This window comes from Ambystoma mexicanum, chromosome 8, assembly GCF_040938575.1.
Source record: "Ambystoma mexicanum isolate Mex_15411 chromosome 8, UKY_AmexF1_1, whole genome shotgun sequence".
Taxonomy (NCBI): Eukaryota; Metazoa; Chordata; class Amphibia; order Caudata; family Ambystomatidae; genus Ambystoma; species Ambystoma mexicanum.
The window spans coordinates 583,247,836-583,265,238 of record NC_090929.1 but is presented as its reverse complement, the minus strand read 5'-3'; the positions used below and the strand labels follow the sequence as shown (position 1 = coordinate 583,265,238).

Here is a 17,403-nt window from a genome sequence, read left to right as displayed (position 1 = left end):
ATCTGAACAGTCTTGCGGCGGATTCACCACCTGAGCTAAAACGTCTTTAAGTTCCCCACGTAGACCTCTGTAGAAGAGCGTGATTCTCTTATCTTCAGGCCACCTGGTCTCAACCACCAGTCTATTAAAGGACGCTATGTAAGCCAGGAGATCCTGATTACCTTGTCTGAGTGACAGGAGTTCATTGTCCAAGGCCTGCCCCTGCGAATGTCTTGCGAACAACTTTTCCATACTTGTCTGAAAGTCTTGAAAGTTATAGAGGAGCGGGTCATCCTGTGTCACGAGAGGAATGGACCAGTCTGCAGCACTACCGCTAAGATAGGAAAGTACAAACGCTACCTTGGCTTGGTCCGTTGGGAATGCGGTGGGTCTACACAGAAAGTGCAAGCGGCATTGATTGATGAATACTGCATATCGCTTTGGTTCACCGGAAAAACGTTCGGGCGGGGCCAAAGGCACATTCCCTGGCAGATTAATTTGCACCGGATTACTTGAGGTTGTAGGAGGGCCGCCCCCTCCATAGGGAGGCAGTGGCGTCTGTCCCGCTTGAGCCTGTAGCAACTGTCTGGCCAGATCATCAGTCCGTTCCTTGGCAAGGATCAACTCCCTTCGTAAAGCGTTTGTTTCCTGGCGAGATGCGTGTACTTCTGCCCTTAGTTCCCCAAGCAATTGAGCCAGTTGATCTGTGTCCGAGGTTTCCATTGCGCCTGGGTGGGAATATTGCGGTAGGCTTCGCGTTCTGTAACGCTCACCTGAATCCCTCGGAGGCGCAGGTCCCAGCTGGGGGTTCTCGGAGTCTTCTAGGGTCACGCGCGGGCCTCGAATGCCACACTGGAAAGGCCCTCTCCTCACTGAGATCTTGATCTGAAGGGTGAGATGTCTGCAATTAGGAGAACAAGGGGTTAATAGGATATATAAGCCTGACTGGGCAAGCTGACTCCCCTTCCTGGTACTCCCCAAGTAGTTTGTAGGCTAAACGTGCTCACCTTATATAGGTGAAAGCAGAGCTCTCCATCCTGCGTCTGTGCAGGGGCGCCGAAGCCAGTTTCTTCACTGGTTAATTGTCCAGCCTCTTGGTTGCAGAGGATGAAGATTTGAAGCTAGGCCGTCGTTAGCAGCACGAACGGCGGTTGCTTGAAAATGGAGGTCCGGAGAGCGATGGAATGGCGAAGGTATTGCAGGCAAGTAAGTAGAAAATGTCAATTCGAAGTTTAAAGCACTTCTTAATGTCTCTTTTCCTTTTTCAGGTTGCAGAAGCAGCTGGGTGGAAAAATAGATGTCGAGGAATGCGCCGAGGATTGAGATAGATGAGAGCTGCCCAAAACACGTGCGTATGGATGGAGTTTGTATTTCTTAATGATGTCCTTTTGTTTTGCAGATGCGAGTAGCAGCGTCGGCGGAGGCAAGAAGAATGCAGCGCAGGTAGGGAAAGTTTCACGATGGTTACTAACCAATGTCCTTGCTTCCACAGGGTGCCGAAAAAATGGAAAGCTGCAGCCCGTGGCTTGAGATGCACCGATGGATTGGGTAAGAGCTGCGCTGGTTTTTATCTCGTGCAAACCTGGTGTTCTTTTCCCTTCTCAGATGCTGCAGAAGACGAAGATGGTATTTCAGAAGGTAAGATTACGGATTTCTCTTCCCTAGATGCAGAAGCTGAAGATTCTCTGGAGCTGACACGGTGAGCGTCTTGCTGCTATTGCAGAATAACGCGAAGCACGTTGCTCTGATCGGGTGTGGTTTAAATAGTCCTACTGGAGTGCTTAGGTGTCTCCTTCCACAGCAGCCTCGCCCAGGTAAGAAGTCCCAGCTTCCAGAATAGTTCCAGTATCCAGTCCCAGGGAGTGGTGCTGGCCACACCCAGAAGGTAAAGTAGTTCCAGCCATGGATGGATGAGGATTTCATCCTGCAGGTGAGTGAGCAGCATGGTCTGCAGCCGGTAGGTCCACCCAAGCACCATTCCTTACATCATGAGCCCGGCACGTCCTGTGCCGGGACTGGGTCCCCTTATGAGCCTGGCGCCAATGGCGCCAGGACAAGGTCCATAAGGCCCCTATGGGAGCCGATGGGTGCCTGAAAATGAAGTTGTGACCCAGCTTCCGAGGCAGTTGGGCTAAATCTGACTCCTTGGAGGCTGCGGTCATGACACTCATGATATCTTCTAGGCGAACTCCTGCCTGAAATGCTTTAGAGGCCATGGCTCCTTTAACTGAGTGGGCTCCGAAATGCTTGGTGTGTATCCCTGCTTGAGCTAGCGTCCACCGGACCCAACGTGCTAAGGTCGGTGCTGATACTGCTTTGTGTGGTTTACGCAGAGCGATCAGTAGCTGCCCTTTAGGGGAGGTTCTGAGTGGAGCCGTCCTTTATTCGTAGACTTTCAAGCATTTAACCAAGCAGAGCTTCGGTTGATCTCTAAAGGCGGGATAGGAAATCACCCTGGAATTGCACTTTGTTCTTCTATGAATATGGAATACAATGCCATCAGGAGAAAAGGTTCTGCCTGCTAGATCTAGAGCTCGGATGTCTGAGACTCTCCTGCAGGAGACCAAGCAGAGTAGAGTTGTGAGTTTGCCAGATAGGGCTGTACGCGATAGTTCTTTATTAGGCCATGCAAGAAAAAGGTTCAGTACTTTATTAACGTCCCAAAGCTTGTCATAGCGAGCTGGAGGTGGGATGGTAAGCCTTACACCCTTGAGCAACCTGCAGACGAGGTGGTGTTCTCCTGCTGGTACTCCTTGGATAAGGTCATGACCTGCGGAAATTGCTGAACGGTAGGCGTTCACAGACCTGTAGGCGAGCCATTTTTCCGCTAGGGATACTAGAAAATCCAAAATCTCTTCTATAGGTGCTGAAATTGGATGTAATCCTTTCTCACGACACCAGGAGCTCCAGATGCTCCAAGAGTTGCAGTATCTCTTCCGGGTACTAGGAGCCAGCTCTCTTCGATAAGGTTGATCGCTTTGTGAGACATGCCTGGGACTCTCCATCTTGACCTGAAATCCTCCAGGCTGCTAGGGTCAGAGATCTGTTGAGGAGGAGAGGATGACGTTGACCTGATGGATCTAATAGGAGATCCGGAAACTGGGGTAGTAGGATTGGAGAATCCATAGAAAGTTCCAGAAGAACTGGATACCAAGCCTGAGATGTCCAGACCGGTGCTATAAGGATCATATTTGTATGCTCCTGATGGGCCTTCGCCAAGGTCCTCACTATCATAGTGAAAGGAGGAAAGGCATACAGTATTCCCTGGCACCATGACTGTAGGAATGCGTCTGTTGCAGCTGCTGCTGGGTCCGGCCTCCAGCTTTAGAAAGCTGGTAGTTGGGAGTTGAGTCTGGAAGCAAAGAGGTCTATGAACATCGGACCTCAGATCTCCTGAAGGCGGAGGAAAATCTCTCTGTTGATTTTCCAATCGCTGTAATCTGTCGAGTGGCATGAGTACCAGTCCGCTACTGCATTTGAGAGGCCGGGAAGGTACTCCACTGTAACTGAAATCTGGTGATCCAGACAGAAATGCCAGAAGTCTTTGGCTAATTCTGCTAGGGGTCTCGACTTGGTGCCGCCCAGATGGTTGATGTATTTTACTGCTGAGATGTTGTCCATCTTTAGTATAATACAGCAACTCGCTTTGTCTTTGGCAAAAGAGCGCACTGCAAAGGAACCTGCAAGAAGCTCTAGACAATTGATATGAAGGTCCAGCTCTTGTGGGGACCAAGTCCCTCCCGTGGCTATCGGACCGCATCTCGCTCCCCAACCGGAGCGACTGGCATCCGACTCGATAATAATATCTGGAGCGGAGCCGAAGATGGCTCTGCCGTTCCAGGCTTCCATCTGAGAGAGCCACCAGTTGAGCTCTGTCCTTGCTTGAGGAGACAGTGTCAAGAGTTGAGAATAAGAAAGGTTTCTCCTTAAGTGTTGGCCTTTTAATCTTTGCAGCTCTCGATAGTGAAGAGGGCCGGGAAATATTGCTTGGATGGAATATGAAAGTAGCCCTATCACTCTTGCTAGTTCTCGAAGGGAGAACATGTTCTTCTGTAAGAGTCTGCGTATTTCTCTTTTGGTAGAGTGAATCTTGGCTGATGGGAGTCGAAGCTGCGAATTCTGTGTATCCACTATGAATACTAGAAATTCCATATTTCTGGATGGAAGTAGAACTGACTTCTTCCAGTTTATAAGAAAACCTAGGCTGTGCAGCAAGTTTATTGCCAGTTTGGTTTGTTTCTGAACTAATTCCTGTGATTGGGCTATGAAAATAATGTCGTTTAGATAAATTATGAGACGAACACCTTGCTCTCTTAATGGAGCTACTACAGGTCTTAAGAGTTTGGTGAATACCCAAGGCGCCGAAGAGAGTCTGAATGGGAGACTTGTGAATTCCCAATCTCGGTTTCTCCAGGAGAATCTGAGGTAACTGATGTGTGTTTGATGAATCGGTACTGCGAGGTAAGCGTCTTTTAAGTCTAGGCGCATAAGCCAGTCGTTCGGTCTGAGAAGATCTCTGAGCATGTGTATACCTTCCATTTTGAAATGGCAGTAAAGGATGAACTCGTTGAGCGCTGTGAGGTTTATGACTGGGCGCACTTTTTGCTTCCTGTGTACCAGAAAAATGGGACTGAAGAAACCTCCCTGACTTGAGCAGGGGCGAATCGCGTGTTTCTGATGGAGACTGAGTATTTCGCTGTCTAAGACGGTTTGGTCTGATAGAGACATTACTATGGGAGTGGGGCGACATGTCTGAACGGGCTGTGCAAAAAATTCTAGTTGTGGACCCCGAGCTGTGTCCCTGACCCAGGCATCTCCCGATAAGTTATCCCAAGCATTTGCAAACATTCTCAACCTCCCTCCTATAGGTGTTAGTGGCGTTGGTGCAGTTATCAGTACACTGACCTGTGGGTTGTTGCTGGGCTGGGTATCTGGCCGCTCTCCTCCAGGGACGCCCTCTACCACGACCTCTCGAGGGGAAGAAAGTGTTGGGGCGTTCTCGCCAGGAATTATGCTGACCTCAAGATTGTTGAGGTCTCTTGTCGAAGAAGTAACGGCCGGAAGAGCGACCTCTTCCTCGTCCGGCCCTGGTGAAAACCTTGGTTGCAAATACTCTTTTTATTGAAGCCTGTGCTTTGTCTAACGCCGTGAATGTCCCGACGAATTTTGTCACCTCCTTCATGAAAGGGTCTCCGAAAAGCTGGCCTTGCGCCGTTGGGCCGGATTCTGTGTCTGCCAGTTCGGTTAATTTGGCATCTATCTTGTATAGGATGCCTTTCCGTCGCTCTGTTGAGATGGCGCAACAGGCGTTGCCCAAGAGGCAAATAGCCCTCTGGACCCAACCGGACAGTATCACTGGGTCGATGGGGTCCGATGAGGAGATGGCTGCATTCGCAAGATCGGAGATTTTTGCTAGTGGACCTGCTATGTCCAATACTTTGTCCTGGCAGGCTTTCCAGGCATGATCAATACCCTTCCTGGGGTCTTTAACGTTTTTACCCAAAAAAGTAATCATTTTAGAATCGAGCTCTGGAGTCAAAGCTACTTTATCCGCAATGTCTGGTCATGGACATTCAGCACATAGTCTGGCGCGAACTTCTTTATCAAGCGGCTTGCGCAGCCTAAGGTGGATGTAACTCGATGTCTTGGAAGATGGTTCCCAGTTGGTGGACCTGGGGTGTATTAAGTCTTCCGGGGTAAATGTACCTTCAGTAGAAGGTTTGGTCCCAGTTGTGTCATTAGGGATGGAGTCTGCCGCAATCCCTGACGCAGAGGGTCTTGAATCCTCTAAATGAAATTCCTCATCTGAAGAGGAGTCAGAAAGATCAGCGTCGTAGACGTTTTTGTTATGATCTTCTTCTTCCGAGCCCTGTCCGTGTCCCTCCGGGCTTGAGGGTCTAGTTCCCCTGGTTTCCTCCTCGGGGTAAGAGGGTAGATGGGAAGGGGTTACCTTCCTATTCATGAAGGCTTGTTTCAGCCTTGAGAAGGCATCCGTTACGGCAGCTGTGGCATTAGATGGCTGGCTCGGGGGGGGGGGGGTCGTAGAGCTTTTACTCTTGCGAGCCGGTATACATCCCCCTTCTGTAAGGTGCTTCCTTTTCTGTGTTCTCTTCCTCCCAGGAGGGGAGGTCCCTCTGAAATGCTCCTCCATAGTATCTAGATGATTTTGTATAGGAATGAGCATATCCGTTACAGCTTTCTTAACACTTGTCTCCACAGAGGATCCCAGAACCTTCTGAAAACTATTAGCCATTGCCACTTCATCTATGTAACAGTGATCTCCCTCAGCCTCAGATCAAGCCTGATCTGATTGAGGCGAGTACTGTTCTGCCATTATAAAATAAATGCACCTTACTCACTTTTTTGTTTTTTTCTTTTCTGGGTTTCCGAACGCCTTCTCTCACTGCCCAGTAATGTTATTTCAGTTCAGCTTTGTAATTGTTCTTAAATGCTGAATAGAGAATTTCTTTGCTATATGCGTGGTGAAAATCAGCGAGAAGAAACGGTCGCTCTTGTCTGAGGAAAGATTCCAGTGCTCGAGCTGCAAGAACCTTTATATTATAGCGGGCATGCATGCTCGAGCACCGGAATGTAGAGGAAAGGACCCGGAGAGCAGGAGCTCCCCTGGCGGCCTGCATGCGGTGCAGCGTGGTCCGACTAGGCCGCGCCGGATCCCCAGTACCTCAGAAGCGCAACGATGTTGCGGCGAAGCCGGCGCGAGCTGTCGGCGAATCAGCTGGACGAGCGGAATAAATAACTGATCAGTTGTGACCGTGTGAAGCGCTCTCTGAGGTCAGAGGACTGACGTCGGAGCCAAACATAAAGGTACAAATTATTATATATATATTTTTTTTTAATCAATATTAAAAGTAAAATTCGTATAAGTCTATAACTATGCAGTAAACATATTATGACATTTTGTAACGTTATCTTTTAAATTATAAAATCATGACGTAAGCAGTGCTAAACATGAAGTACTTATCTCTTGCTGTGAGCAGCAAAGAAAGAGGAAGTGTCATCATGTTTAGGACTGTTTATGCAGAGGATCTGAACTACTATTGGTGGACTAGCTCACGTGTTGATGGCCTCAAAATGAACTGGAGCCAAGCTCCCTGGGAAATGTAGTTTTCTTCAGAGACTCTTACCTTTATGTTAAGATATTACTGTTAAATTACTGTTACATTGCTATGTTTATTATATATATTTGGTGCACCTGTTTTCTGCACATTACTCATGGCACACTCACTTTCGGTGCACAAATATCTTGCTGCTGAGCTCTTTTCTTTATTGTTGAATAAAAGAAAGAGAAGCATAATGGGAGCCTCCGGTCTTGACATAGAATCCTTTACTTATTCTACCAATTCTCATTCCACCATATAGTTCCACCAAGATAACACCCACTTAAACTTTGCTCTTCCACTGGAAACACAAGCATTCATTTTCACAATCCTGCGCATCTTTCTGTTTTTATCAAACAAAGCCCCACAGCTTTACATTCCACTTTGCTAAACCCCTAATCGACATGCTACTGCCTAACATGTTTCCCTACACACTACTCCTCACCCTGGGAAGAGGTCATCAGCTTTTCCACCAATCACCTGCTCAACCTTCCCATATCGTCATTCGCACCCACTTCATGGACAAGACTAGCTCTCTCTCAGTGCACAACAGCGCTCTTTACAACATTTTTATATTCTTTCTGCAACCATTTCTCAGTCATAACACTTTACCAAGCTCAAAACAACTACTACTCCCAAACCCAACCCCAAGGCGCCTCCCCACCACCCCCTCAGCAACCCTCAGCAGCCCAAAACCTCCTCCGGGATTTCAGATTCTGTTCATTTGCCATCCTAGTATTCCTAGGCTGAAACACTCCAAACTACAACTGTTGCCATCTATCTCCATGTCTAATGTATAGCATTTCCCACCTAAGAATCTCCAATGGCCCCTCGGAAGCCGGTGCCCAGCAGTACCAACGGCAGTGGCTCAGCAAATCCTGACCTTATCATATGCTTGAGGTTTTATATAGCACAAGTTAGGCATAAAAGTAGCCACAATGCTGTCCAGAAGCCGATGAGCGGCAGGTGAAGGATTTAAACGTGCATGGGAAGAACCAATTGCACCTCCTACCGGCAACCAGTAAAATAGTGAAATGCTATTTATGGGTACCCCACGGGGTGCCCTTTGTTCCCTTTGACACCAACATCTGCATTTTGGGTGGGGAGAAGGAAATAAAAGTAAGTTCAATTGACAATTCCAGTCTAGTTGCTTCTGGAGTAAGTAGGGTGTTATTCATAACAGTAGCATACAAAACAATGAACGAGAAGGATGCAAAGCTATGCTAGAACTGGAATGAAGAAGGGGCTGGATACAACCACTATAGGTGGACTAAGCACCACTGAACGTTATTCGGGGAGGAAGGATAGCCCAGGGGCACCCCGTTTGTCTTGGATGCAAGACAACGCAGCACCACACAGGCTTGAATCCCGATCCCCCACTTAGAAACCACTCCTAGTTTTAAGCGCATTATAAATGAACAATTTTTATGCTGTGTGCCACAGGAGTGAGATGTGTCCAGAGGGGAGGTTTGGAAGACGACCTATAATGACGAACTAAACAGTGAGGATAAAAGCAACTTGGCCATGTCATTTATGCAGTAATTAGAGAGTCTGTAATAATGGATGTTAGAGTTGAAGGAGCTTCCATGTATTCTTGAAATCAGGTTTATATTGCCACCATAAATTTAAATCCTTATGTTCTGTTCTTTGTGTAACATACAATATTTCTGTTTAAAATGCTTAAGAATACAACACATATAAGACTTGATATCATTTAATCATAATTAGTACATAATTTGCTGCTCAGAACACTATCCTAATGTTCATTTAACCCTTTATGTTGTATTTTTCTTTCTTCATTATTATTTAGAAAGAAGCCCAGATAAAATTCCACGTCCTCCTGACATCCTATGAATTAATCACCATCGACCATGCCATATTGGGATCTATAGAATGGGCTTGTCTTGTCGTGGATGAGGCTCACAGACTGAAAAACAACCAATCAAAAGTAGGTCGTTTTCTGGGGCAAGTTTATTCTGAAGAAAGTGTAGAAAGCTGTTCCAAGGGTGCTGGAACAACAATTGTCGACACCTATGTTTGCATTGTTTCCAATTCTGTATGATGGGGTATACTAACTAAATAAGGTTTACTTGAGAAAATGATTTTGCCCGCTGGGTGCTTTCAGGCTTAGGACAATTGTGGTGTTATATCTGTCAGACAAGAACCACGGAAGGTGAGTGAATTTAAGTTCTATTGCAGCAGGTCACCTGTGAGAGTATGATCTTACTCCTGTGTGCAGACTGATGCTAAATGGGATTACAGCTATTTCAGATGCACAAATTAGGGCAGATATGTGAAAGTCTGTTTTCTGTTTCCAACCAAAGGTGCAGCCACTTCGTCAGTATTGAGTAACGGTGAATTAACAGCTATTTCATGAATTTCAAATTAGACATGGCTGCTCCTTTGTTGAAAGAATTTCCGTCTGCAGATGTCTTGCCTTCTGACTTGCTACTGGAGAAAATGCATTGCACCATCAGTGGCAAACTAGTTCTTCCACTCTCTGCCCGGTGACTGAATCGTCAGCCCGCAGGCTTTCTGAGACCCTGCCATAAGCATAATTCAGATGCAGCTATTATTGCAAGAATTGCTGCTCCACTAAGACTGTTTTTCACCGGGGTCACCATGCCCTACCTAGGAGAGCCATATCATTGGTTTTCCCCACCTGAAAAGACAGCCTCCCTGATGATTGTTAGAGACATGAAAGCGCTTGGAGGAGAACAGCAACTTGAAATGCAGCAGGTATCTAACACTCACCCACCCTCTGTTTTTCTACGACATCACTGATGACATCACATATCTGGCTCCCCCTTTTTTCCTTTACTGACATATCTAGGCCAAATGGTTTTCTTCTGTAACAGTCAGGAACTAAACATTTAAAAGGTACTTTATTTGTAGACTTATCCTTCAAGTATGTTCTTACAGTAATTCCCTTAGGGTCCAGTCACATCATATGAAACATATACATTGGGAAGACACAAGCTTGAAAGACAGCAATGCTTTCTGTGCATGAAGATAATCAGTAGGGTTATCAGCACTTTCTGATAGTTCTGTTGTTTTTTATTACTGTACTTTACCTGTATATGCTCATATTTGTATACATTGTACTCACACTACTTTCCTTAGGGTCGTATGACATCATATAATACATATACATAGGGGAAGTAGCAGCTTTAAAACAGAGCAATCATTTCTCTGCATTAAGATAATCAGTTAGGTTACGAACACTTTCTGCTACTACTGCTGCTTTTTTGCTTACTTCACTTTCTCTGTATATACTCATATTTGTATGTGTTGTTGTCTCTTTGTGTTTTGTCTGTAATAATGCAATTATGTAGTAAGTGGGTTTCATTAGCTACTTATTACATGTTTCACAGTATGCAAAACTCTAATAAGAAGGCAGTTATAATTTCACTGTTCAACATGGCAAGATTATGAATATTGCATCTCCGTCATGTATGCTGCACACAATGGCTATGTTTCTACATGAGTATCTTATTATACTGGATAGAACTTCATAATAGAATGCTATTTATATCAATGCATTGCTTAATGCACTAAGTAGGCCATGATATTTATTCCAATGACCCTTGACACTTTTTTGTTAACATTATAATAACAATCCCTTGTACACACTTTTCATGAAAAGTAAATGCACATATGATGTCATCAGTGATGTCATCAATGGCATTTGTGATGTCATCTTTGAAGTCCTGGGTGATAGTCTTAGCAGTGCACGGTGGTGGTGCGAGTTATGGTTGCTTAGCTTAGCTTAACTGGTGAATTTCAGGGGTTTTTCAGTTTAACTTGTAACCATTATGTCCCTTTAACAACGTTTTTTCACTGAATATATATATAACAACGTTTTTTCACATGAATATATATATATATATATATTCAGTGAAAAAACATTGTTAAAGGGACGTAATGGTTACAAGAAAAACCGAAAAAAACCCTGAAATTCGCCAGTTATGGTAAGCTAAGCAATCATAAATCGCGCCACTACCGTGCACTGCAACGTCTACAAATGTAATACCTTTTGAATTTTAAGTTTCTGACTGTCAGTGAATAAACCCACCTGGCCTAGATATGTCAGTGAACAAAAAAAGAAGGGGCTAGACATGTGATGTCATCAGTGATATCATTAATGATATTTGTGATGACATCTTTGATGTCACTGGTGTTATTCTTAGCAGTGCACAGTGGTGGCGCGAGTCATGGTTGCTTAGCTTACCATAACTGGTGAATTTCAGGGGGTTTTCGGTTTTACTTGTAACCATAACGTCCCTTTGACAAAGTTTTTTCACTGAATTTGATAGGTTTTTAGTAGCACAACTTAACCATAATGTCCCTTTAACAAAGTTTTTTCATTGAATTTCATAGGTTTGTATTACTGCAACTGTCCCCTTAATAAAGTTTTTTCACTGAATTTCATAGGTTTTTATTAGTGCAACTTAACCATAACGTTCCCTTAACAAAGTTTTTTCATTGAATTTCATAGGTTTTTATTAGTGCAACTAAACCATAACGTCCCCGTAACAAAGATTTTTCATTGAATATATATATATATGTATGTACATATATATTTATTTCAGGGCCTGCAGTAGCAGCCCTGTAGTTACGGTTTAGTAGCTCAACCGATATGAAGAGTACTTTTTGGTTGGGTTATAACTTCGCCCCCCTGGACGAATCCTCACCAAACATTGTAAAAAAAAGTATATGGCCCCCTTGGATTGATTCTGCAAGGATTGGTGAGGTTATGTCTGGGGGGGACAAATGTATAGGGGGGTCCCAAAATGTGTGGTTTTCCTCATAGACGCAATGGAAAATAAATTTGGCTCACGCCTACAGTCCATACCGCTGGACCGATTTTCATAAACTTTGCGTTAGGAGTAGCGACTTGGTCCAGAAAGCATGCTTTTGTATATTTGGTGTAAATACGACCAGTAGTTCTTTTTAAAATGGCCAAAAACATACATAAAATAAAATTTGTGATATCTGGATTTGGTCCGCTGACTCACTTCCCTTTTCAGTCCGCAGAGAGGTCTCTGATTGGTCCTGGGACTGTCAGAATGTTTGCAGACATAAGATGCACCTGCTGATTGGATGGTGAAAAGCGTGAGGTGCGTCATTTTCGGAATTGCCCACCATGTTGGATTTGCGGCTTTTGTCCACGAACACTGCATATTAAAAAACACAACATTGCACTAGTCAAACTAATAAAACATCTCTGGGGAGGTGAGGTTTGATGACAATGGGCCTCATTACGACCCTGGCGTTGGACCATGGTGCTATTAGCACCATGGTCCATGCCGGATTCCATGGTGGATGGCGGAATTACCGCCCCATTACAAGGTTGGCGGGGCGGTAATTCCCCATTCACCATGGCCCCTTCTCCATTCCCATTTTTGGCCCATAGGGCACAATGGGAACGGGGAAGGCGCTAATTACGGCACCGTAAATTATGGTGCCGTAATTAGCACCAAGGTCGCTTAGCGCCTTGGACTTTAACGCCTGCAAAAAGCAGGCGTTAAAGTGTGAATCTGGCTTTAAGGGTTTAACGGCGCCTCAGCCTTTTACGGCGCCGTTAACCCCTTAACGCCAGGGTTGTAATGAGGCCCAATGGGATGGAAGTCCGCGAAAAGTCCAGGGACAGCTCTGTGATGTTTGCTAACTTCTCAGATGTTCGGGGGCATCCATCCATATTTTTGCAGTACAGGGTTTGTGAAAAGCAGTTTTTGGATGGCTTATACCTCTGGCGCCACTCTATGAAACTGCTTGAAAATGTGTGATATCATTCTAGATGTGACCTTGAATGGTTCTACAAAGTTTGGTGCTATTTCCCAAGCATGCCAAGCGAGGGACCCACATGGTCACCAGGCCACCCCTTGAAATCATTACCCACCCTTATTTGCCACCATAGTTGGACAAGATATTGGGATTGAATGCTGGACTCATTTCCACAACCTTGCAGCAATGACTGGCCCACAAGCCACATGCCTTGAGAAAGACTCTAGCGAGTCGAATTACGTGTCAGCTGACTTCTAACAATAACTATAGCATCAAGAATGGTTTTGAAGACTGCTTCATAACGACAACAGTTACTTATTAAGTAACCCAGTGCTGAGGTGAATAGGGCTCACTCTCCTATTACAAACCTAATACTTGAAAGAGGAAGGGCACCTTCACAGAAGAACCCCATCACCAGCAGCAGGGTAATCTGTTCAAAGTACTGGAAGAAGCACAGAGATCTACCCATTCTACCCCCTGCAATTACTTGATATTCGTGTACTCTGTTTTGATTATTGGGGCATGCAGCATGGCTGAACCCTAGGTTTGAATGGGAACACATATTTTGCTTGTGGCTACAGCCTGAAGTGCTGTACTGAATGACAACAAACCTGCACAAGGGGCATCAGCAAGGACCTGAAAGCATGGTTTTGCAAATTTATTTTGTGTTTTATTTTTCCAAAGTGTCCAAATGCAAGCACAACAAATAGTGATATAAGTTTGGTGCATGGACAATGGGCCTCGCCCTCGGCAAGGACAAATGCCTACTCAATTACTAATTGGGGCACGCAGCATGGCTGAAGCTCTAGGTTGAAATGGGAAAAGAAATTCTGCTTGTGGCTGCAGTCTGAAGTGCTGGACAGGATTGCAGCAAACTTCAGCGAGGAGCATCAGCAAGGACCTGAAAGGATGCTTTTGGAAATCCGTCCTGTGTTTTACTTTGATTAAATTGTAAAAACATAAGTACAAAAATAGTGCTATAACTCTTTTTCGGCAAGGACAAATGTCTGCTCTGACTTGCCTATTGGGGTATGCGCTGCTGATAACGACAGACATAAGTATGCTTTGCTAAAAATATGTTTGTTAAAGGAGGTTCATCGTTGCTTCATATATGTTAAAAGAGGAATTATTAATAACTTATATACAGTAATGTAACATTATGAAACATTTTCACTTACGAAAACGTATTCAATTGACAGAAAACATGTCAATAAAGGGACATTACTGTTAACATGTACCCCACCCTTGGGACTCCTCTGCCCCAGCAGTTAGCTAGTGGCCTCCCACTTGGCATCCCTTGGCACTTCCCTCCTGGGCTCCCATGAGCATTTGTCCATCCGTACTGCCCCTTTTATTTATGCACTTCGGTGACTACACAAGGCATATGTGCATTTATAGGAGCACTATGTGCAATTTGTTGGCATAAGTATGGGAAATGTAGATGCAAAAGATATGTAGAACACTAAGTAACAGTTGGTGGGTGGAAGTTTACTATGTTGATAGACTATATGTAGAGTTTTTGGTGGATACATGTGAATGGTTTAAAGCAGGAATTGAGATAGTTTTACAAAACATAGCAGTAACAAGAGTAGAAGGGCTATTTTGTTTGATAGAGTGCATGTGCAATCTGGGTTACCTAATAAGGCATGGGCTAGACAGAGGAGTACGGAGACGGTGGATAGTTATAAACGGCAATGGATTGTGGTGTTTTGTGTATACTAGAGAGAAGAATTTCAGACAGAAATGTGTTTCTGTGCTTTTTACTTTTTCTCTAGTATATAAGTGTCCATCATTTCCATTAGCATGGTGTGCACAGTGTGTTTCTCGTGTTCCTCGTTGGAGCGGAGGAGCGGAGAACAACTACAGTAACTTTGACCCTTGACTCTCAGGTACATTTCTTTAACGTGGCAAAGTGATTGGGCGATCCTGCACTTAAGAAGGAGTCTCCAGGGCCCTTTCTACCTCTTTGGCCCCTTCCTCCAGTAAGCGCGGGCAAAGGTGTGATTTTAGTTTCGGAGCTCTCCCTCAACTACGGGTTAAGAGTGGTGGAAAGGCAAAAGCCTAGGAGGGAGGGCGCTAGCACTCAACCGCACCCTCCAGTCCGACGTGTGCTACGCACGAAATCCGGCCATTTTTTCTTTCCTCCCCCACCTACTCCTTCTCCTCCCCTGCTAAAGCATCAAGCCGCAACAAAACGGCAGGAACACGGGGTAAAAAACCATATGACTTGCGATTTAACAAGCAGCCCATACCTAATGACAATGTAGGGGCAACGGATCTAGGTGAAAGTCCCCAGGCACCACAAAAAGGCCTGTTAGATGCCTTTTTCCCTGTGAAAACATCTGAAATTGAAACAGCTGCTGCAAATCAGGATTGCAGCATACCACAACTAGAGAGTGAGGGCAGTTATGTACCGCTGGACTTGGATAATGACTCCCTCCTACAATTGTGCTACGCCTTGCAGGTCCGAGTGACCACACAGGCGGTAGTACATGAAGAGGAAGCTATAACCAACATGCCAGTAACAGAATGACCCCCATCGAAAATGGGAGAGGTGGAGAGAGCACAAAGCCCTGGAGACAAGACGCAAGGAGAGGAGCAACTTGCAGAGATAAATAGAATGGAGGATATGCCAAAAGAGGTCCCATTGGTATCGCACAATGGGCCACCGCAGGCATTGTCCCCTGCTAGTGGGCCCAGGCTCTCTGCAAGTCCAAACATGCTATTCAACTCAGCAAATCCAACACATGAGTCTACACAAACAGAGTTTAGCACACATGAAACCTTGCCTACAAGCCAGGCAGTGCTCAATTTTGCGGTGAAAATTCTATTGAAACTATGTGGCACCATCCATGAAGATCTGAAAGACCAGGGGAGGGTGATTGCCGCCCTCAACTCATATCTGGGAAGGGAAAACAGGAGCACAAGCCCGCCTATCATTGACTTGAGGGGTGACATACTTCCAACTAAACCATCGAGCAGTAATGAAAGTGAGAAAACTACGCCAGTTTTGGATAAAGTGAGCGACCCCAGCCTGGGTGTGGGGAGAACTGCTACGGGGAAAAAAGGAGAAAAACCTGCTGCGGTCCCCGCATCTAGGAGGCAGATTCGACTGGCGAATAAACGCCTGATAAATGGTCGTAACCAACAGAAGTCTACCCTGCCGAGCCTGGAAGAAAGTGTACAGGTGGTGGCCCCACCCCCGCCGCGAAACTCAAACCCTCGCCCTATGGGCAACAATATATAAAAAGAACAATGTAAGCGGTCAGCCAGGAGAAAGAGAAGGTCAGCGCAGGCTGTGGGCTCTTTAACAAGCTGGCTGCTAGAAGAGCAGCCAGATCAAGAAGGCCCAGTGCCCACGAGACAGCCACAGGGGGGATAAGAGATTTAATTATATACCTCCAGCTGACCATACCCCGTGCCCTCCACCGCAATCAGCTATGGTGCAACCCTTGGACCCTGATGAACAGTCATGCTCGACCTTGTCTCAGTCGCCAGCGGGGGGAGAGGTGCAGGTTGTGCCAGTTAGCAATGTTGACAAAAGAAAGGTGACAATCTCGCCGGTGGACAGCAACAAGCCTGGGCCCAATTAAACCGGCCCACTTTGTTTGCTCTGTTGGCCAAAATACCATCCCTCCACATACTTAACTGAAGCAATGTCAACTTTGTGGAACCCTTACGGATACCTGGAGTAAAACTCACCACAATTCATTGCTGCCTGCCGGAAACTGCATCAATGATAAGGGCTAATCAGGCGGCCTTGGGCTACTTAGGATATACGCTGGATCCACCCCTTCCTAAAGCTCCAAGCAGAGAGGAAGGTCGAAATGTAAATGTGCCATCACTGCAACTGCACCAACTGTAGGAAGAGGAAGAGCTACAACCAAACTCACAGATGAACAAGGCTGGGAGTGGCTTCAAGAAATGTTTGCGCAAAGGAAAGGAGGGTGAACTTCCACCATAACAAGTTGGAATACTAGGGGCTTCAGCCATTGGATAAATGCAGGGGGCTCCCGCGATTGGCTATTGTCATCCAAACTTTTTCTATTGCAGCAGGAATCATGGGTCACATTTGATGTGGAATTCGAATTCCATGACAATGTGTATGACCCCCTCGGGAGAAACTATTACGGAAGCCCTTGGGGACACATTGGACTCAATATTGACCTCATGGTCCATGGGAAAAGACCCAGCACCTATATTACTTTGTGGAGATCTAAATGCCAAATGTCTTGACCTGGAAGGGTGTGGGAATTATGCCCATGTTACTAATTACTGTAGCCTACCCTTGACTAGGAGCAACCCTAAAGGGAAAGTGTGGCTGGATATTTGCAAGAAGTGGAACATGATATTACTTAATGGTCGCACCCTGGGCGACTCCCCGGGCAATTGTACTTGGGCTGTTGGGGCAAAGCGCACAGTGCTAGATTACATGGCAGTGTCAGAGTGCCTCCTGGGACATGTTGTGCAATTAAGTATCTCCCTGAATAATTACAGTGACCACGCAACCTGAAAACTT

The 17,403-nt window shown here is 45.6% G+C and overlaps 1 protein-coding gene across 8 annotated transcripts in view; it reads left to right on the top strand.

Annotated features, from left to right (window-relative positions):
- The window catches only part of CHD5 (chromodomain helicase DNA binding protein 5), a 2,731,226-nt gene that overhangs the window by 1,054,710 nt on the left and 1,659,113 nt on the right, over positions 1–17,403 (top strand). For all 8 annotated transcript variants that reach the window (XM_069610277.1, XM_069610279.1, XM_069610280.1 and 5 more), the window contains one exon: positions 8,908–9,045. In XM_069610277.1, coding sequence (XP_069466378.1) covers positions 8,908–9,045 — 138 coding nt within the window. The remainder of the gene's footprint in view (positions 1–8,907; positions 9,046–17,403) is intronic.